Raw genomic sequence first — 14809 nt, 5'->3', positions numbered from 1 at the left:
CAGCGTGGCGCAGAGGCAGGAAGGAGAGTCTGAGCTCAGCTGCTTCTGTGTATATATTTTATATATATATATATATATATATATATTTATAATTTACAAAAATATTTACAATTTTAAAGCAATTTGGAAGCCTACCAGTGCCTCAATCTCTACAATAAAATTAATTCTAAGTACCTATACATTTTGGTATTTGATTTTGGAGGGTTTTTTTCCATAGAAAAAATAGTCAGAGCTCCCCCTGCGCACTTTGTCCATCAGGACACATGTCTAGGCCCCCTCATTCCCCACCCAGATCCCACTACCCCCGCTGGTGCCCCTCATTCCCCACCCATAGCCCCTCCACCACACCAGCTCTGCTAGAGGGGGCTCCCAACTGCCAGGTCTACAGGGTCAGGGACCCCCACAGCAGTGCCCAAGGCCCAGCTGCCACCTGTGGGACACAGCAGCAGCTGCTGCAGCCCCAGCAGGGAGCAGAGTGTAGAGTCCCGCTCCCTCACCCCTGCAGGCAGCACAGCTGAAGTAGATCCCATGGAGTTGGTGGGGGCAGGTGTGGGCTGCCTGCTGCAGGCTTGGGCTCCCCACCCTGTCACCCCTGCCCCCCTCCAGGGCCTCTACAGCCCAGCATGCAGGACCCAACACAGCAGGGCAGAGCGGGGCCAGGTAGGGAAATTTAGCAGTGCCACTGGGAGCTCAGCACTGCCCTGGCAAGGCACCTCCTGCCTGCCTGCCTGGCAGCAGTGAGGGGCACAACTCCATGCCACCACTCCTGCTGCCACTGGGTGGGCAGGGGACACTGTCAGGGCAATGCGAGGCTTGCAGCAGCAAGGAGCTTCCCTGCCCAGACCCACTCTGCCCTGCAGTGCCGGGTCTCACCTGCTGGGCTGCACAGGCCCTGGGGGAAAGGCAGCAGGGAAGGGAGCCTGAGCCTGCAGCAGGCTGCCTGCCCCTGCCCTGCACACAGCTCTGGGGGGCACATGGCCCCTCACATCCCCCCAGGACTGAGTACAGCAGTGGGGAGCCAGCCCCCACCCTCAGACAACCCAGCTCCATCCTGCTTCCCACCAGGGTCCTGCGGCCATGCATTCTGGCCCCACCCCTAACCCCTACAGACTGCCCCAGCTCCAGCCCTACCCAACTTACTCCCTCAATCCCTACCTATGGGGGCCTCAATCTCTCCTCCCCACCCCCCCACCCCAACTTACTTGTAGGAGCTGCTCTCCAGGCTGCCTGGCAGCCATGTGCATGTGTGAGCACACACATGCACAGGGTGCCCCCTGGATGACTGCTCTCCTCCCACTTCCCCAAGCTCCTTGCAGGCTGGAACTCTTCCAGCATGTAGAGAGCTCTTTGCAAAAGTGGAAAATCCATGCGTTTCTCAGTTAAAAGGGAAACAGCCATGGGTTTTTTTGTTTTTCAATGGGAAACGGAAAAACTGAGTTGCTATATTAAGCACTGCTCAGCAAAGGAGATAACACCAGAACCTATTGTCTTCCAGCTTCACATACCTTCCCTAGGTCATGGTATATCTGGGGTAATGCCTTTCTGATACTACACCAACATGCAAGCAGACATGAAAACACTACAAATCCATAAGTGTTGTAGAAAAATTGGACTTCTCTCTAAAATTAATGCTTTTACTTCCTTGCTGGATAATAAAAAAGCTTAATTATTATAAAGGACTTGAGACTCTTTGGATGCTAGGTGATATAAAATATATGTGAAATAGCATAATGTAAAAACCTCCATTACCCTGCAAGAATCCATTTATGAGCTATAGCTTGACATCAGCTGTATTACCACAATCTAACAAGCAGAGAATTTGGCAAATGAAAAGGCTGGAACTGGACCTTCTCTTTGCCTGGAGACTAAAAGCAGCCAACATTAAAACTACAAAACAGGTAGGAATAAAAAGTTATGCAAGTGTTCATTTTCTTCAAATCATAGAATTTAAACCTCTGACAATAATTTGTAAATGTATCTTAAGAAAGAGTAGGCAGAACACAGGTTTCAAATGTTATATAAAAGCGACTGGAAAAACTGAACAAACATACCTGTTAACTTCCTGTAGTCTAACAGGCTGATGAAGAATGGAGCAAGGAAATTAAACACACTTTAGTTCAGAAGACTGAGAAATAAACTATTTTTCTTGTCATTAATTCATTTGAAAGCTCTCTGAATATAGCAAATTCAAAGCTGCAGAACCTCTCTTGATACTGACAATTTAAGCCAAAAACCCTCTGATAGTAGACAGCCCTTTGAAGTTACCGCAGCTCAGAAAAACCATTCACTGCAGAAAAAGCAGCTTTTCAATTAACCATCTTTTTCCCTGATCAGAAACAAGTTTTAAAGGCCCAGCCAGTGCACTGTTCAGAATATTAAAGCAATTTAAAGGCAATTTAAAAGCCAGTTCTGTCATATATATAGGTGTTGAGGATAAAAATCTGTTACTTCAATAAATATAAAACTTTTTTTTTTAACTGGATTATATTTCAAACATTTAAAAATACAAACAACAGGTAATACCACCAGCTTAATATTATAGATTAGCAGATGTCCTCTGACAGTGGGAAGCTGGTTCTGAGATATCCAGGTATTTACTAGATGCTGAGTGGACACAGGCTGGTGGCAAGGTGTGCTTGGGGCAGGAAAGACCCTCCACTGATGCTCTTTTTCCTAATCTTGGCATCCTAGCCCTGGACAACCTGAGCAGAATGGAAAGACGAGAGACTGGGTATTTATAGTTTCATAGTTGGTAGGGTTGGAAGGGACCTGAGCAGATCATCAAGCCCGACCCCCTGGCATGGCAGGAAAGAGTACTGGGGTCAAACGACCCTGGCAAGGTGTTCATCCAGCCTCCTTTTAAAGACCCCCAGGGTAGGAGCCAGCACCACTTCTTTTGAAAGTTGGTTCCAGATCCTAGCTGTCCTGACCGTGAAGTAGCACCTCCTGATGTCTAGTCTAAATCTACCCTCTGCCAGCTTGTGACTTATTTCTTGTCACTCCTGGTAGTGCTCGGGGAAATAGGGACTCTCCCAATGCCTGCTGGTCCCCCCTGACTAGTTTGTAAACGGCCACTAGATCCCCCCCATAGCCTTCTCTCATGAAGGCTGAACAGGTTCAGGTCCCTTAGCCTCTCCTCGTAGGGCCTACCCTGCTGCCCCCTGATCATGTGAGTGGCCCTCCTCTGGACCCTCTCCATGCTGTCCACATCCCTCCTGAAGTGCGGCACCCAGAACTGGGTGCAGTACTCCAACTGCAGCCTGACCAGTGTCGCATAGAGCAGGAGGATCACTTCCTTGGACCTGCCTGAGATGCATCTGTGGATACATGACAAGGTAGGGTTGGCCTTCCTGACTGCATCCCCACACTGTTGGCCCATGTTCATTTTGGCATCAATAATGGCTCCAAGGTGTCAGCTGCAAATTTGAACAGGGTGCTTTTTACACCCTTGTCCAGGTCGCTGATGAAGATGTCGAACAGTGCGGGCCCGAGGACTGAGCCCTGGGGGACCCCACTGCCCACATCCCTCCAGGTCAAATAAGACCCATCCACCATCACTCTCTGGGTGCGGCCCTCCAGCCAACTAGTGACCCATCTGACTGTGTAGGTATCGATGCCACAGTCTCCTAGTTTTTTAATGAGAATGGGGTGAGAGACAGTGTCGAAGGCCTTCCTAAAGTCCAGAAAGACTACATCCACTGTGACACCTGCATCCAAGGATTTTGTGACCTGGTCATAGAAGGCCACCAGGTTGGTCTGACAGGACCTGCCTCTAATGAACACATGTTGGTTGCCCCTAAGCATAATCTCCCCTGCTGGCCCCTCGTGGACATGCGCCAGGATAATTCTCGCAAAAAGCTTACCCAGGACTGAGGTAAGACTAACTGGCCTATAATTTCCTGGGCCCTCCTTCCTCCCTTTTATGAAAATGGGAACCACATTGGCCCTTTTCCAGTCCTCTGGCACAATGCCAGAGAACCATGAGCGCTCGTAAAGCTGTGCCAGGGGTCTTGCAATGACCTCTGCTAACTCCCTCAGCACTGGGTGTGCCTCCCCTGGGGCCTACGGGGGTCCCGGTGGGGGTGACCCTGTCCCTGCTCAGAAAAATGGAGGCAAAGAAATTATTAAATAAGTTAGCTTTGCTGTCTGGTGCAACGACCAGATTTCCTAGCATGTCCTGCAGAGGCCCCATGTTACCTGGTACCTTCTTTTTACTCCCTATGCTTTGCAGGAGCATGGATATAGGAAACAACTATTACAGGCTGTCATTTTCTTAGGGACACCGAATGTCTAGAGGTTTCTTTTTATGTAAACATTACTGCCAGGTGTGTGTCTTGTGTGAGATGTCTCTCTCAAGGGTCCTCAAGAATATACCCTTACAAAGGGCACCTCAAGATCTGACCTCGCCTCTATAAAAATCTATCTATACTGCTGATCTTTTGCAAGTAATAATCTTTCCATCTGTGAAGGAGGAATAGTACTTGAATCTGTGCCACTTAAATAAGTGCACATACTCCAAATTCTATACAAGGGCTGTTCTATAAGCAACTGAACCACTCCCCAGCTTGTTATCAATGCAATGCCTCTACACCTACATATTTATACCATATTCAGTGTAGACACAACTTAATAGTTCTACTTACTCCTGAATAGTGGATATAACAAAGGCTGTTTTGGGGAAAGCAATTTTATCCTGTTGGATAGAGGGGACAAACAACGTGTCACTTTTACAATGCTTATGGTGGTCAGATGATACATTACAATATCCTGGAGAAACTACATTTTTGTTACCCAAATTTCATATCCCTTGGGAAGAGCAGCTGGGGAAAAAAATGACGTAAAAGGGAAAATGTCTTCCAAACTAAAACAAAAACAAACAAAAAAACCCTGAACAAACAAACCACACCTCTTTTTACCCAACACAATTAGGGATCTAATATATTATAAAAGCTTCCACCTAGAATTGCCTCATCTGACAGGTTATTTCTACTGAGCAGAAACCCCAACCTCAAACATTGATACCTCGTGAATCCCTTTCCCTCCTTCCCAAAAGATGGATTTAAAAACTCATAAAATTTTGGGAAGTTAACTTTTGAATCTGGTTTGAGAACTAATTGGGTATATATGCATTATATTTTCATGCTTTTCCACAAGGAGACCTAAGAACTTGCCTTTAAATTCATGCCAGGTTTCTCAGCTAATCATGTCTAAGCAGAGGGGCATACAAGCAAACACCAAACAAGTTTAGATGGCAACAGCGACTATTCTCAAGGCTCTCGGTCATCCACTAATGACAGGTCTTGTATTTCTGGCCAAGGGAACTTGGCCTTGTGTAGCACTTATGGCCGTACACCAGGGGTGCTCAACCCCCTGCACATAAGCCAGATCTGGCCTGCAGAGCCATAGAATCTGGGTGTGGGGCTCTCTACAGATCTGGAAATTTGGCAATAGGGGAGCAGTGGCCATTAATACTGTCCCCTCCCCTGCTGCCAAATTACCAAGTCCCACATTGCCGAATCAGGCCAAGGCCACAACCCCACCCTGTGTGCAGGATGCCACTGGCTGGATCTGGCCCACAGAAAAACCAGGCACGCCCATCTGGCTCTTGGAGGCAAAAAAAGATTGAGTACCACTGCCCTAAACAGTTCCTGAACTGAAATAATTAAAGGTGTGAAGTGAAACCAATTTAAGTCATGTGTACAAATCTATTGTAGAAAATAGTCTCATAACAGACTACCCTGTTTTGGTATAATTTAGGTCAGTAAAAAGTCAATCTAAGTTGCACTTATTACATACAGCTGCATGCACACACGTGCGCATACACACACATGCACAAATTAAGATTGCATAGTTAATCATTCAAAAGTAAAAAAATGGCTGCATTAAGGTTAAGGCAACTTTAATTCAGCCCTCTGCTGATTATGCATTGGAAAAAAGTTACTAATTCCAAACCACGTAATTTCCCACACAGGACTCCTCTCTCATTCAGTACATAGATAAATCTGATCCACAGATAAGGCAGCTTGTAATCTGCAGGACAACTACAATTTGCTGCAATAGTTGGAAGGCATATAATGAATTAGGAATAGAACGTGCCATAGTTAAGACAGTAAAATACTAAGCCCAGGGAACGGGATTCTATCACTGCCCACACTACAGAGTTCCTGTGCCATGCTATGCAAGTTAAATCTTGTTTTAAACCACTTGTCTCCCTGCCCTCCCACCACTTACCCCTCTGTTGGCTGCTCCCCCAATGCCTGCACCCCTGCTGCCTAAGATGAAAATAAAAGTCTGCTTGTCCTGGATTCAAGTAAAAGACTGGGGGACAGGCAGACGGCTGCTTTGGCTCTGACTCTGACCCAAGCCCAAATTTGGGCTGCAGCAGCCACTTGCCCCCCACAGCATCTGCCCATGCCAGGGAACAGGGGCAGCAAACAGGACAGTAAGTTTGCAGGCAGTTCACATATGAGTTTGCTCTGAGGGGAGAGCCTTTCAGCTTGGTGTGAGGAAGCAGGGAAAAGAAAAAAAAAAAACACACAAACCCTTTGGGACCAAAGAACAGTAAACAGTCCAGCTTCCAGGCAAGTTTGCTAAAAAAGGTGTGCTTGGAAAGAGGGCAGTAAGAGAGAAGAGGCAGATTAAGAGACCCAGGGAAATGGCTGGAGGATGTCGCAATGCCAGAGACACTGCCACTGTCTCTGCTTGCACCTGTGAGGCATCTGTCCAGGCAGGACTGCTCACCATTGACGCATCCAGCCAGATCCAGGTTTGGCGCTGTGGGGACTGCAGATTGCGGGTTCCTTCCAGTGATGGCCAGGTGGGGGAGTGCCTGCGATGTGAGCAGTGCCTCCTGGTGGTGTCTCTCAGAGAACAGGCGACAGCTACAGGAGGAGGTGGTGAGACTCCAAAGCACCCTCTGCCATGAGGTTTCTAGAGGAGACCTCTGGGACTGTGGAGGAAGAACAGCCAGAGGCAGTGCTAGTGAAGGGAGAGAACATGGACTCTCAGGAAGGTGGAAGCTTATGACCTCTGGCAGCAAGCAGAAAACTTCATCTCCACCTGTAGCAGTTAGTCGGGAAAATAGATACGGAGCCCTAGCAACAGGCAGGGAGGAGCACATTCCATTGGTGGAGAAAAACAGGCTGGGCCTCCTGAAGGTGGGAAAGATCGAGACAATAGACAGCAAGAAGCAGCAAAGGGGGCTGGGGGTTGTAGACCCCCTTCTGCGGGGAACAGAGATCCATCTACTGACCTGATCTGTTGTCTTGGGAAGTCTCCTGCTTGCCCCTAGCCTGGATCCAAGATGTCATGAAGAGATTACCAAGACTCATCCAGCCTCTGACTACTACCCCATGCTGCTCATCCATGTGAACACCAATGATACTGCCAGGGGAGATCCTGAGCAGATCAAAAGTGACTACAGCGCTCTGGGTGCAAGGGTGAAAGTCAAGGGGATGGGGGCTCAGGTTGTGTTCACTTTCATCCTTCCAGTCAAGGAAAAGGGCTGGGCAAGAGTGGGTGCATCCCACAGATCAATGCCTGGCTGCACTGGTAGTGCCACCAGCAGGGCTTTGGCTTCTTTGATCATGGAATGATGTTCCAAGTAGAAGGATTGCTAGGAAGAGATGGGATACACCTGATGAAGAGAGAGAAGAGCATCTTTGCAGACAGGCTCGCTAATCTAGTAAGGAGGGCTTTAGACTAGGTTCACCAGGGAAGTGGGTGACCTGGAGGAAGAACAAGCAGGAGGCGGCAAGATAGGAGGTGTTCTCATTCTTCCTGAGAAATCAGGACAGTCGACTAGTTACCTTGGGTGCCTGTACAAAAATGTATAGAGGCTAGGAAACAAGCAGGAAGAATTGGAAGTCCTTGCACAGTCAAGGAACTGTGACTGGAATAACAGACTTGGCAGGATAACTTGCGTGACTGGCACACTGTCATGGATGGGTATAAACTGTTCAGGAAGGACAGGTAGGGGAGAAGAGGAGGAGGAGTTGCACTTTATGTAAAAGAGCTGTATGGTTGCTCAGAGCTTCAGTATGAAACTGGAGATAGGCCTGTTGAAAGTCTCTGGGTTAGAATAAGAGGAGAGAGCAACAAGAGTGATGTGGTCATGGGGGTCTGCTATAGACCGCCAGACCAGGAGGAAGTGGTAGATGAGGCTTTCTTCAAGCTGCTGGCAGGCAGAAGTTTCCCCATCACAGGCTCTGGTTCTCATGGGGGACTTCAGTCACCCTGACATCTGCTGGAAAGGAAATACAGCAGTGCACAGGCAATTCAGGAAGGTTTTGGAGAGTACTGGGGACAACTTCCTGGTGCAAGTGCTGGAGAAGCCAAGTAGAGGCCATGCTCTTCTTGACCTGCTAGTCACAAACAGTGAAGAATTGGTGGGAAATGTACTAGTTAGTTAATGGCAACTTGGGCAGTAGTGACCATGAAATGATTGAGTTCAGGATCCTGAGGTAAGGAAAGATGGAGAGCAGCAGAGTAAGGACCCTGGACTTCAGAAAATTAAACTTAGACTCACTCAGGGAATCATGGACAGGATCCCCTGGGAAGCCCAAAAGGGAAGAGGAGTACAGGATAGCTGGCTGTACTTGAAAGAGGCCTTACTGAGAGTGCAGGAACAAACCATCCAGATGCACAGGAAGATTAGCTATTATGGCAGAAGACCAGCTTGGATTAGCAAGGAACTCTTCAGTAAACTAAGTCACAAAAAGGAAGCTTATAAGAAGTGGAAAGTTGGACAAACAACAAGGGAAGAGTATGAAAGTATTGGTCAGCCATGCAGGGATGAAGTCAGGAAGGCCAAAGCACAACTGGAGTTGCTACTAGCACAGTAACAAGAAGGTTTTCTACAAGTATGTCAGTAACAACAGGAAGATCAGGGAAAGTGTGGGTGCCTTACTGAATGAGGGAGGCAACCTAGTGACAGAGGATACAGAAAAGGCTGAAGTACTCAACACCTGTTTCACCTCAGTCTTCACAGCAAGGTCAGCTCCCAGACTACTGCATCTGGCAGCACAGTTTGGGGAGGAGGTGAGAAGCCAACAGTGGCGAAAGAACAGGTTAGAGACTATTTGTAAAAGCTGGATGTGTACAAGTCCATGGGGCCAGATGGGATACACCCGTAGGCACCAAGGGAATTGGCTGATACGACTGCAGAGCTGCTAGTCATCATCTTTGAAAACTCACAGCTATCAGGATAGGTCCCCGATGATTGGAACATAGTGCCCATATTTAAGAAAGGGAAAAAGGAAGATCCAGGGAACTACAAAGCAGACAGCCTCACCTCAGTCCCTGAAAACACTGTGAAGCATATCCTCAAGGAATCCATTTCTAAGCACTTGGAGAAGGTGATTAGGAACAGCCAGCATGGATTCATCAAGGGCAAGTCACGCCTGACCACCCTGATTTCCTTCTATGATGAAATGACAGGCTCTGTGGATGTGGGGGAACCAGCAGATGCGATATACCTTGATTTTAGCAAGGCTTTAGATATGGCTTTCCACAACATTCTTGCAGGCAAGCTAAGGAAGTATGGGCTAAATGAATGGACTGTAAGGTAGATAAAAAAAAATGGCTGCCAGTATCGGCCTCAGAGGGTAGTAATCAATGGCTCAACGTCTATTTGGCAGCCGGTATCAAGTAGAGTGCCCCAGGGGTCAGTCCTCAGGCCGGTTTCGTATTATATCTTTATCAATGACCTGAAAGATGGCATAGAGTGCACCCTTATTAAGTTTGCAGAACACACCAAGCTAGGGAGAGTAATAAATTGGCTGGACGGTAGGGCTAGGATTCAGAGTGACCTAGACAAACTGGAGGATTGAGGCAAAAGAAATCTCATGAGGCTCAACAAGGACAAATACAAAGTCCTGCACTTAGGATGGAACAATTCTGTGTACCAGTACAGGCTGGGGGCTGACTGGCTGGGCAGCAGCTCTGCAGAGAAGAACTTGGGGGTTACAGTGGAAAATAAGCCGACTACGAGCCAACATTGTTCCCTTGCTGCCAAGAAGGCTAACGGCATCCTGGGCTGCATTGGTAGGAGTGTTGCCAGCAAGTCAAGGGAAGTGATTATTCCCCACTATTCAGAACTGGTGAGGCCACATCTGGAGAACTGTGTTCAGTTTTGGGCCCCCCGCTACAGAAAGGATGAGGACAAACTGGAGAGAGTCCAGTGGAGGGCAACAACATGAGGGGGCTGGGGGACATTACTTCTGAGGAGAGGCTGAGGGAACTGGACTAACTTAGTCTGGAGAAAAGACTAAGGGGATTTAATAGCAGCCTTCAACTACCGAAAGTGGGGGTTCAAAAGAGGATTGAGCTAGACTGTTCTCAGTGGTGGCAGATGACAGAACAAGGAGCAACAGATCTCAAGTTGCAGCAAGGGAAGTTTAGGTTGGATATTAGGAAGAATTTTCTCACTAGTAGGGTAGTAAAACAATGGAACAGGTTACCAGAGAGTTTGTGGACTCTCCATCCTTGGGGATTTTTAAGGCCTTGCTAAACAAAGCCTTGGTGGGGATGATCTAGTTGGGGCTGGTCATTCTTTGAGCAGGGGGCTGGGCTAGATGACCTCCTGAGGTCATTTCCAAGCCTTATTTTGCATGATTCCATAAATGCAGTAGGTATTTTTGACCCAAGTCTCTTCGCCTCAGGTCACCATGTGTACAATAGGGATTATATAAACCCATCCCTGTAGAGGATTAAATCAATGTTTGTGAAGCACCTGCATACTATAACGATGAGCACCAGGAGGAAATTAAGAACAGCACAGTAAACAAAACCTGAGGCAGCGTGTTGAAAAACAAAGAGAAAACAACACATTGAACAGTTGCTCAATTAATTCAGTACTGTCCATCCTGCGCACTAACAGAGACAAAAGTCCTTTGGAAAAATGGTGTAGAAATAACATAATTCAAGATTATTGTAACACACACAAGGGGGCCAAATTCAGTTGCACAAACAACTTTAATTCTGTTTTTCCTTAGTGTCTGATTTTTTTATCTTTAATATTATTCTTGTAATATACAGCATGAATCACCTTACAAGTTTGGGGCAGAGGAAGAGAGCGGTGAACTGTGGGATACTGAAGGTCCTAGAGAGCTGTGGAGCACTATGTGCAGGCGTTATACTTAGTGCTACAAAACTGAAAAGGTCCTCTTTGAAAGAGGTACTATTTTGTAATGTTTTCACCACTTTGGTAGCCTACAAATAGCTTGGAGGGCTGTATACTCACTTCTATGAGGGTATATTTTGCACTAAAAACATAATGCCTATACAATGCTTAAAACTGTTCCAATGCATTCTAATCTATGAAATAAAAAAGGTTTTTCTTTTTTGTGTTTGTCAATCCTTGTATTTTCATGTTCACTAGCCTTTTTACAGAGAATAAGTCACAGAAACATTAGGGAAAAATACTACATTTAAAAAACTGGCCAGGGCATCAAAAGAAAATAGCTCAAGGAATTTTCTTCCATTTTGTATCATTTTTCATTATCAACAAAACCATGCATTTGATTTATTTACAGATGAGCAGATTCCAGCCAGAGAGAGAGATCAGTTCAGCTTTCTGAACTGAATTTCATCTGTCCAAATTTCCCATAGCTGAACAATACGAGTTTGCTGGACACAACAAGGTCTTGAACCATGTTCTTAATATTGTCATGTGTAGTCTAATGGAAATCTAGTGTACTATTCATAGCGGTAAAGTTAATCACATGTACTTCTGCAGGATGGGATCTCTACATTCAATTTCTTGAAACCAAGATTGCCAAATTTAATCTATTTAATAAAAAAAACACTGCTTAGCTGGTCTTCGCCTTTTCATGTTCATTTTATTTGCATAACCTGAGAACAGATTTTCATGAGAGTTCTGCAAGGAATGGTTTTCATTTTCGGACCTTAAAACAACCAGAAATTTAGGAGCATTCAGCACCTAGAAGCTTCCATCAAGTGTAACAGTAGCTTATGGGGAGTGAATACTTTTGGAAGAATCAGGCTTCAACACAGCGCTGTGCTGGACAACAGGTTTTACCATAATAATTCTGCGCAAATCTGCACTTATGTTAGGGTTACCATACGTCCAGGTTTTCTCAGACATGTCCTCTTTTCTGATCCTCTGATCTCCATCTGGGCAGGCTTTTTAATTTAATCAAATGCCCAGGATTTTGCTCAGCTCAGCTGTGAGAGGGGAGCAGGTGCCTGCCAGTACTGGTAGAAGCTGTTCAGGCACCTGGGCTGCAGTCAGAAAATGCTTGGCCACCTGGGGGCAAAGGAGATGTCCCCCCAGGGTCTTAGTACCTATCAAGTTTAGTTTAGTTTCTCTGCCTCAGCACAGAAGGCACTCCCACAATCCTAGCACCTGCCTTTTTCCATCTATTCCTCTTGCAGCAGCATTTGATCAACATGGGGTGTGGGACTGCAACTTGTGGAGGGGGCTGGGTTGTAGGCAGCAGCCCACTATGTGAAAAAGGTTGCAGGGATGGGGCAGCTGGGAGACAGGGAGCAAGGGGCTGTTGGAAGTGAGGGGCTGGGGACTGTGGGTCCAGAGTGTGGGGCCCAGGGCTGCAGGGCAGGAGTGAGAGACACCAGCAGGGATAGGGGAAGGGGGGCTGTGGGCTGGGAGTAAGGGGCACCAGCATGGCCCAGGGGGGTAGGATGCAGGTTAGGAGTGAAGGGCATTGGCAGGACTAGGGGTCCCGAAGTCGGGAGTGAGGGGCCGCAGCAAAGCTGGGAGTCTGTGGCTTGGGAGTGAGGGGCAATGCAAAGGGCAGGGCCAGTGCACAGTCATATCACTGCCTCTCACAATCATTTCACCCCCATGTGCACGCGCAACAGGTGTCCTCTTTTTTGGAACTGGAAATATGGTAACCCTAGCTTATGTTGCATGCCTTGGTTTCTTTCTGGCTAACTTATACAGGGAGGAAAGAGTGGGTTAGAGCAGCGGTTCTACCAATCTGTGGTATGGGTACCACCAGTGGTATGCAGACAACCCGTCAGTGGTACATGTTAACAGATTGATTATAATTACTTTACATGACAAAAATTTGCTGGTGGTACTTAAGATTGTATCATTTTAAACTGGTGGCGTACAATCTGTCAGAGTTTGGAAACCACTGAACTAGAGAGACAAAGCAAGAGATCTGTCTACCCATGAGACAACATGGACCTCTAACATACAAAGCCTTGAATAGCTTTGTTGATATATCAACCAAGTCAAGATGGCACACACCTAGGAGACTGGGAGGAAGCTGAATACCAGAAGCATTATAACGATGGAAAGGGGTGTGTTAACAACAGCTTGTCAGATACTTGGATAAATATCTGGAGTCAGAAATCAAGAGAGGAGCTCTTAGGGCTTCAAGGTCTGGAAAGACTAGAAAGAGAACAGCTCTGGCTGTGTGGGCTGGACTGGAGACAGGAACTGCATAACCCTTTGAAGACGGAAAAAGAACCTCAGACTGAGGGGCCTTTGTCCCAGTAATTGATTTTATTGAAGCAGAGCTGTCTATTTATTGCTTGAAACTTCAGGTTGCCCTGGGTCTCCTCATCATCAAGAGCTAAAGTCCCTTTCTGAAGCAGAAGTGGATTCTAGCTCCTAGAGTTAGGGCCATGGACAACCAGGTAATGTGAGGGACTAAAAGGACAGGGTCTCAAAGTGGGAAGGAGCCTGGACTCCCCCACCTGCTCTAGAAGCCATACCTGGGCTGGCTTTGGGGGACTCTCAGAGACCCAACAAGGCTGAAGTGGTCTTGAGCAACCACTTCCCTGGAGGGCACTTTGTGACATATCTATACTTCTTCACTACATTTTCTTTTTTGACCCACAGAAACATCTCAGTTAATGGCTAGCTCCACATTCTTTGAGAACTAGTTAGAAGAGAAAACTCTATCAGATAACAGAGGACAAATTATGTGCATTTTGTTACTTGGTATTTGCTTTTCTACGAAAATGATGATTACAATAAGCTGTATTTTTAGATTTCACACCCCTTAGACTCACCAGTCAGGGCTCCTCCAAGACTTCCTCTTCTAAGCTGTTTGCCATCTTCACTCAGCTTTCTCTTAAATTTAAAAGACTTTCCAGACCCAGAAGATACTTCTGGATTGCTGGATTTCCGAAATGACATAGAAGGAGGTGATAATACATGATCAAGCTGTGAAGAAACAAAAAGATGCATCATTAAGAATTCATTCTGCATTAGAGGAGGAAAAAAAAAAAAAAAACCAAAACACATCTGCCTGAGATTGTACTCCCCCTATCATTATGCTTTAAAAAAAAAAAAAAAAAAAAAAAAAAAAAAAGCTTTCAAGATGTAAGAACATTACATTTGAAAAGACCACATAATTCATTTAACATCCAAGCTGCAGCATTGAAGTGTCAGGAAATGCCTGATTTATTGCTGTCCATGTAATAAGTCTAACATTTTTGCATGTGTTATGATACAGTCTTCTATATGCAGTATACAACTCCCTTGCCACACACCTCTCCCTCCCCAATAGCTGCCTCATTCAAGGTACAAAATGGGACTTAGAGAGGCATAATAAAGGTTTTTTATGGACCTTCTCCACAAAGTTCATTTCATAACTTCAAGTGAGTTGACTATCCAACCCGAATAACCTTTTCCCCCCCTGCACAAATTATGTACGGCGTCATGTAAACAGCCACCAGATGGCAGCACATCATAATCAACACAAAGCTGTATGTTTCAAGTTAAGAAACCTCTTTAAAAAACAATACCTAAACAGATACTTAAAGATCTGCTGAAACTGGAAAAAAATATTCTATTTAAACATATTTCTTT

General features: G+C 46.2%; 1 protein-coding gene across 1 annotated transcript in view; it reads right to left on the bottom strand.

The window, feature by feature from the left end:
- LOC102371847 (microtubule-associated serine/threonine-protein kinase 4-like) overlaps nt 1-14222 on the bottom strand; it is a 154021-nt gene extending 139799 nt beyond the window's left edge. The window contains exon 1 of the mRNA XM_025215592.1: nt 14008-14222. Coding sequence (XP_025071377.1) covers nt 14008-14206 — 199 coding nt within the window. The 5' untranslated portion in view covers nt 14207-14222. The remainder of the gene's footprint in view (nt 1-14007) is intronic.
- Nucleotides 14223-14809: the final 587 nt, after the last annotated feature.

The sequence above is a fragment of the Alligator sinensis genome, unplaced genomic scaffold, assembly GCF_000455745.1.
Source record: "Alligator sinensis unplaced genomic scaffold, ASM45574v1 scaffold1510_1, whole genome shotgun sequence".
Lineage (NCBI taxonomy): Eukaryota > Metazoa > Chordata > Crocodylia > Alligatoridae > Alligator > Alligator sinensis.
Note: the sequence above shows the minus strand (reverse complement) of the source record. Positions and strands in the feature narration are given on the sequence as shown.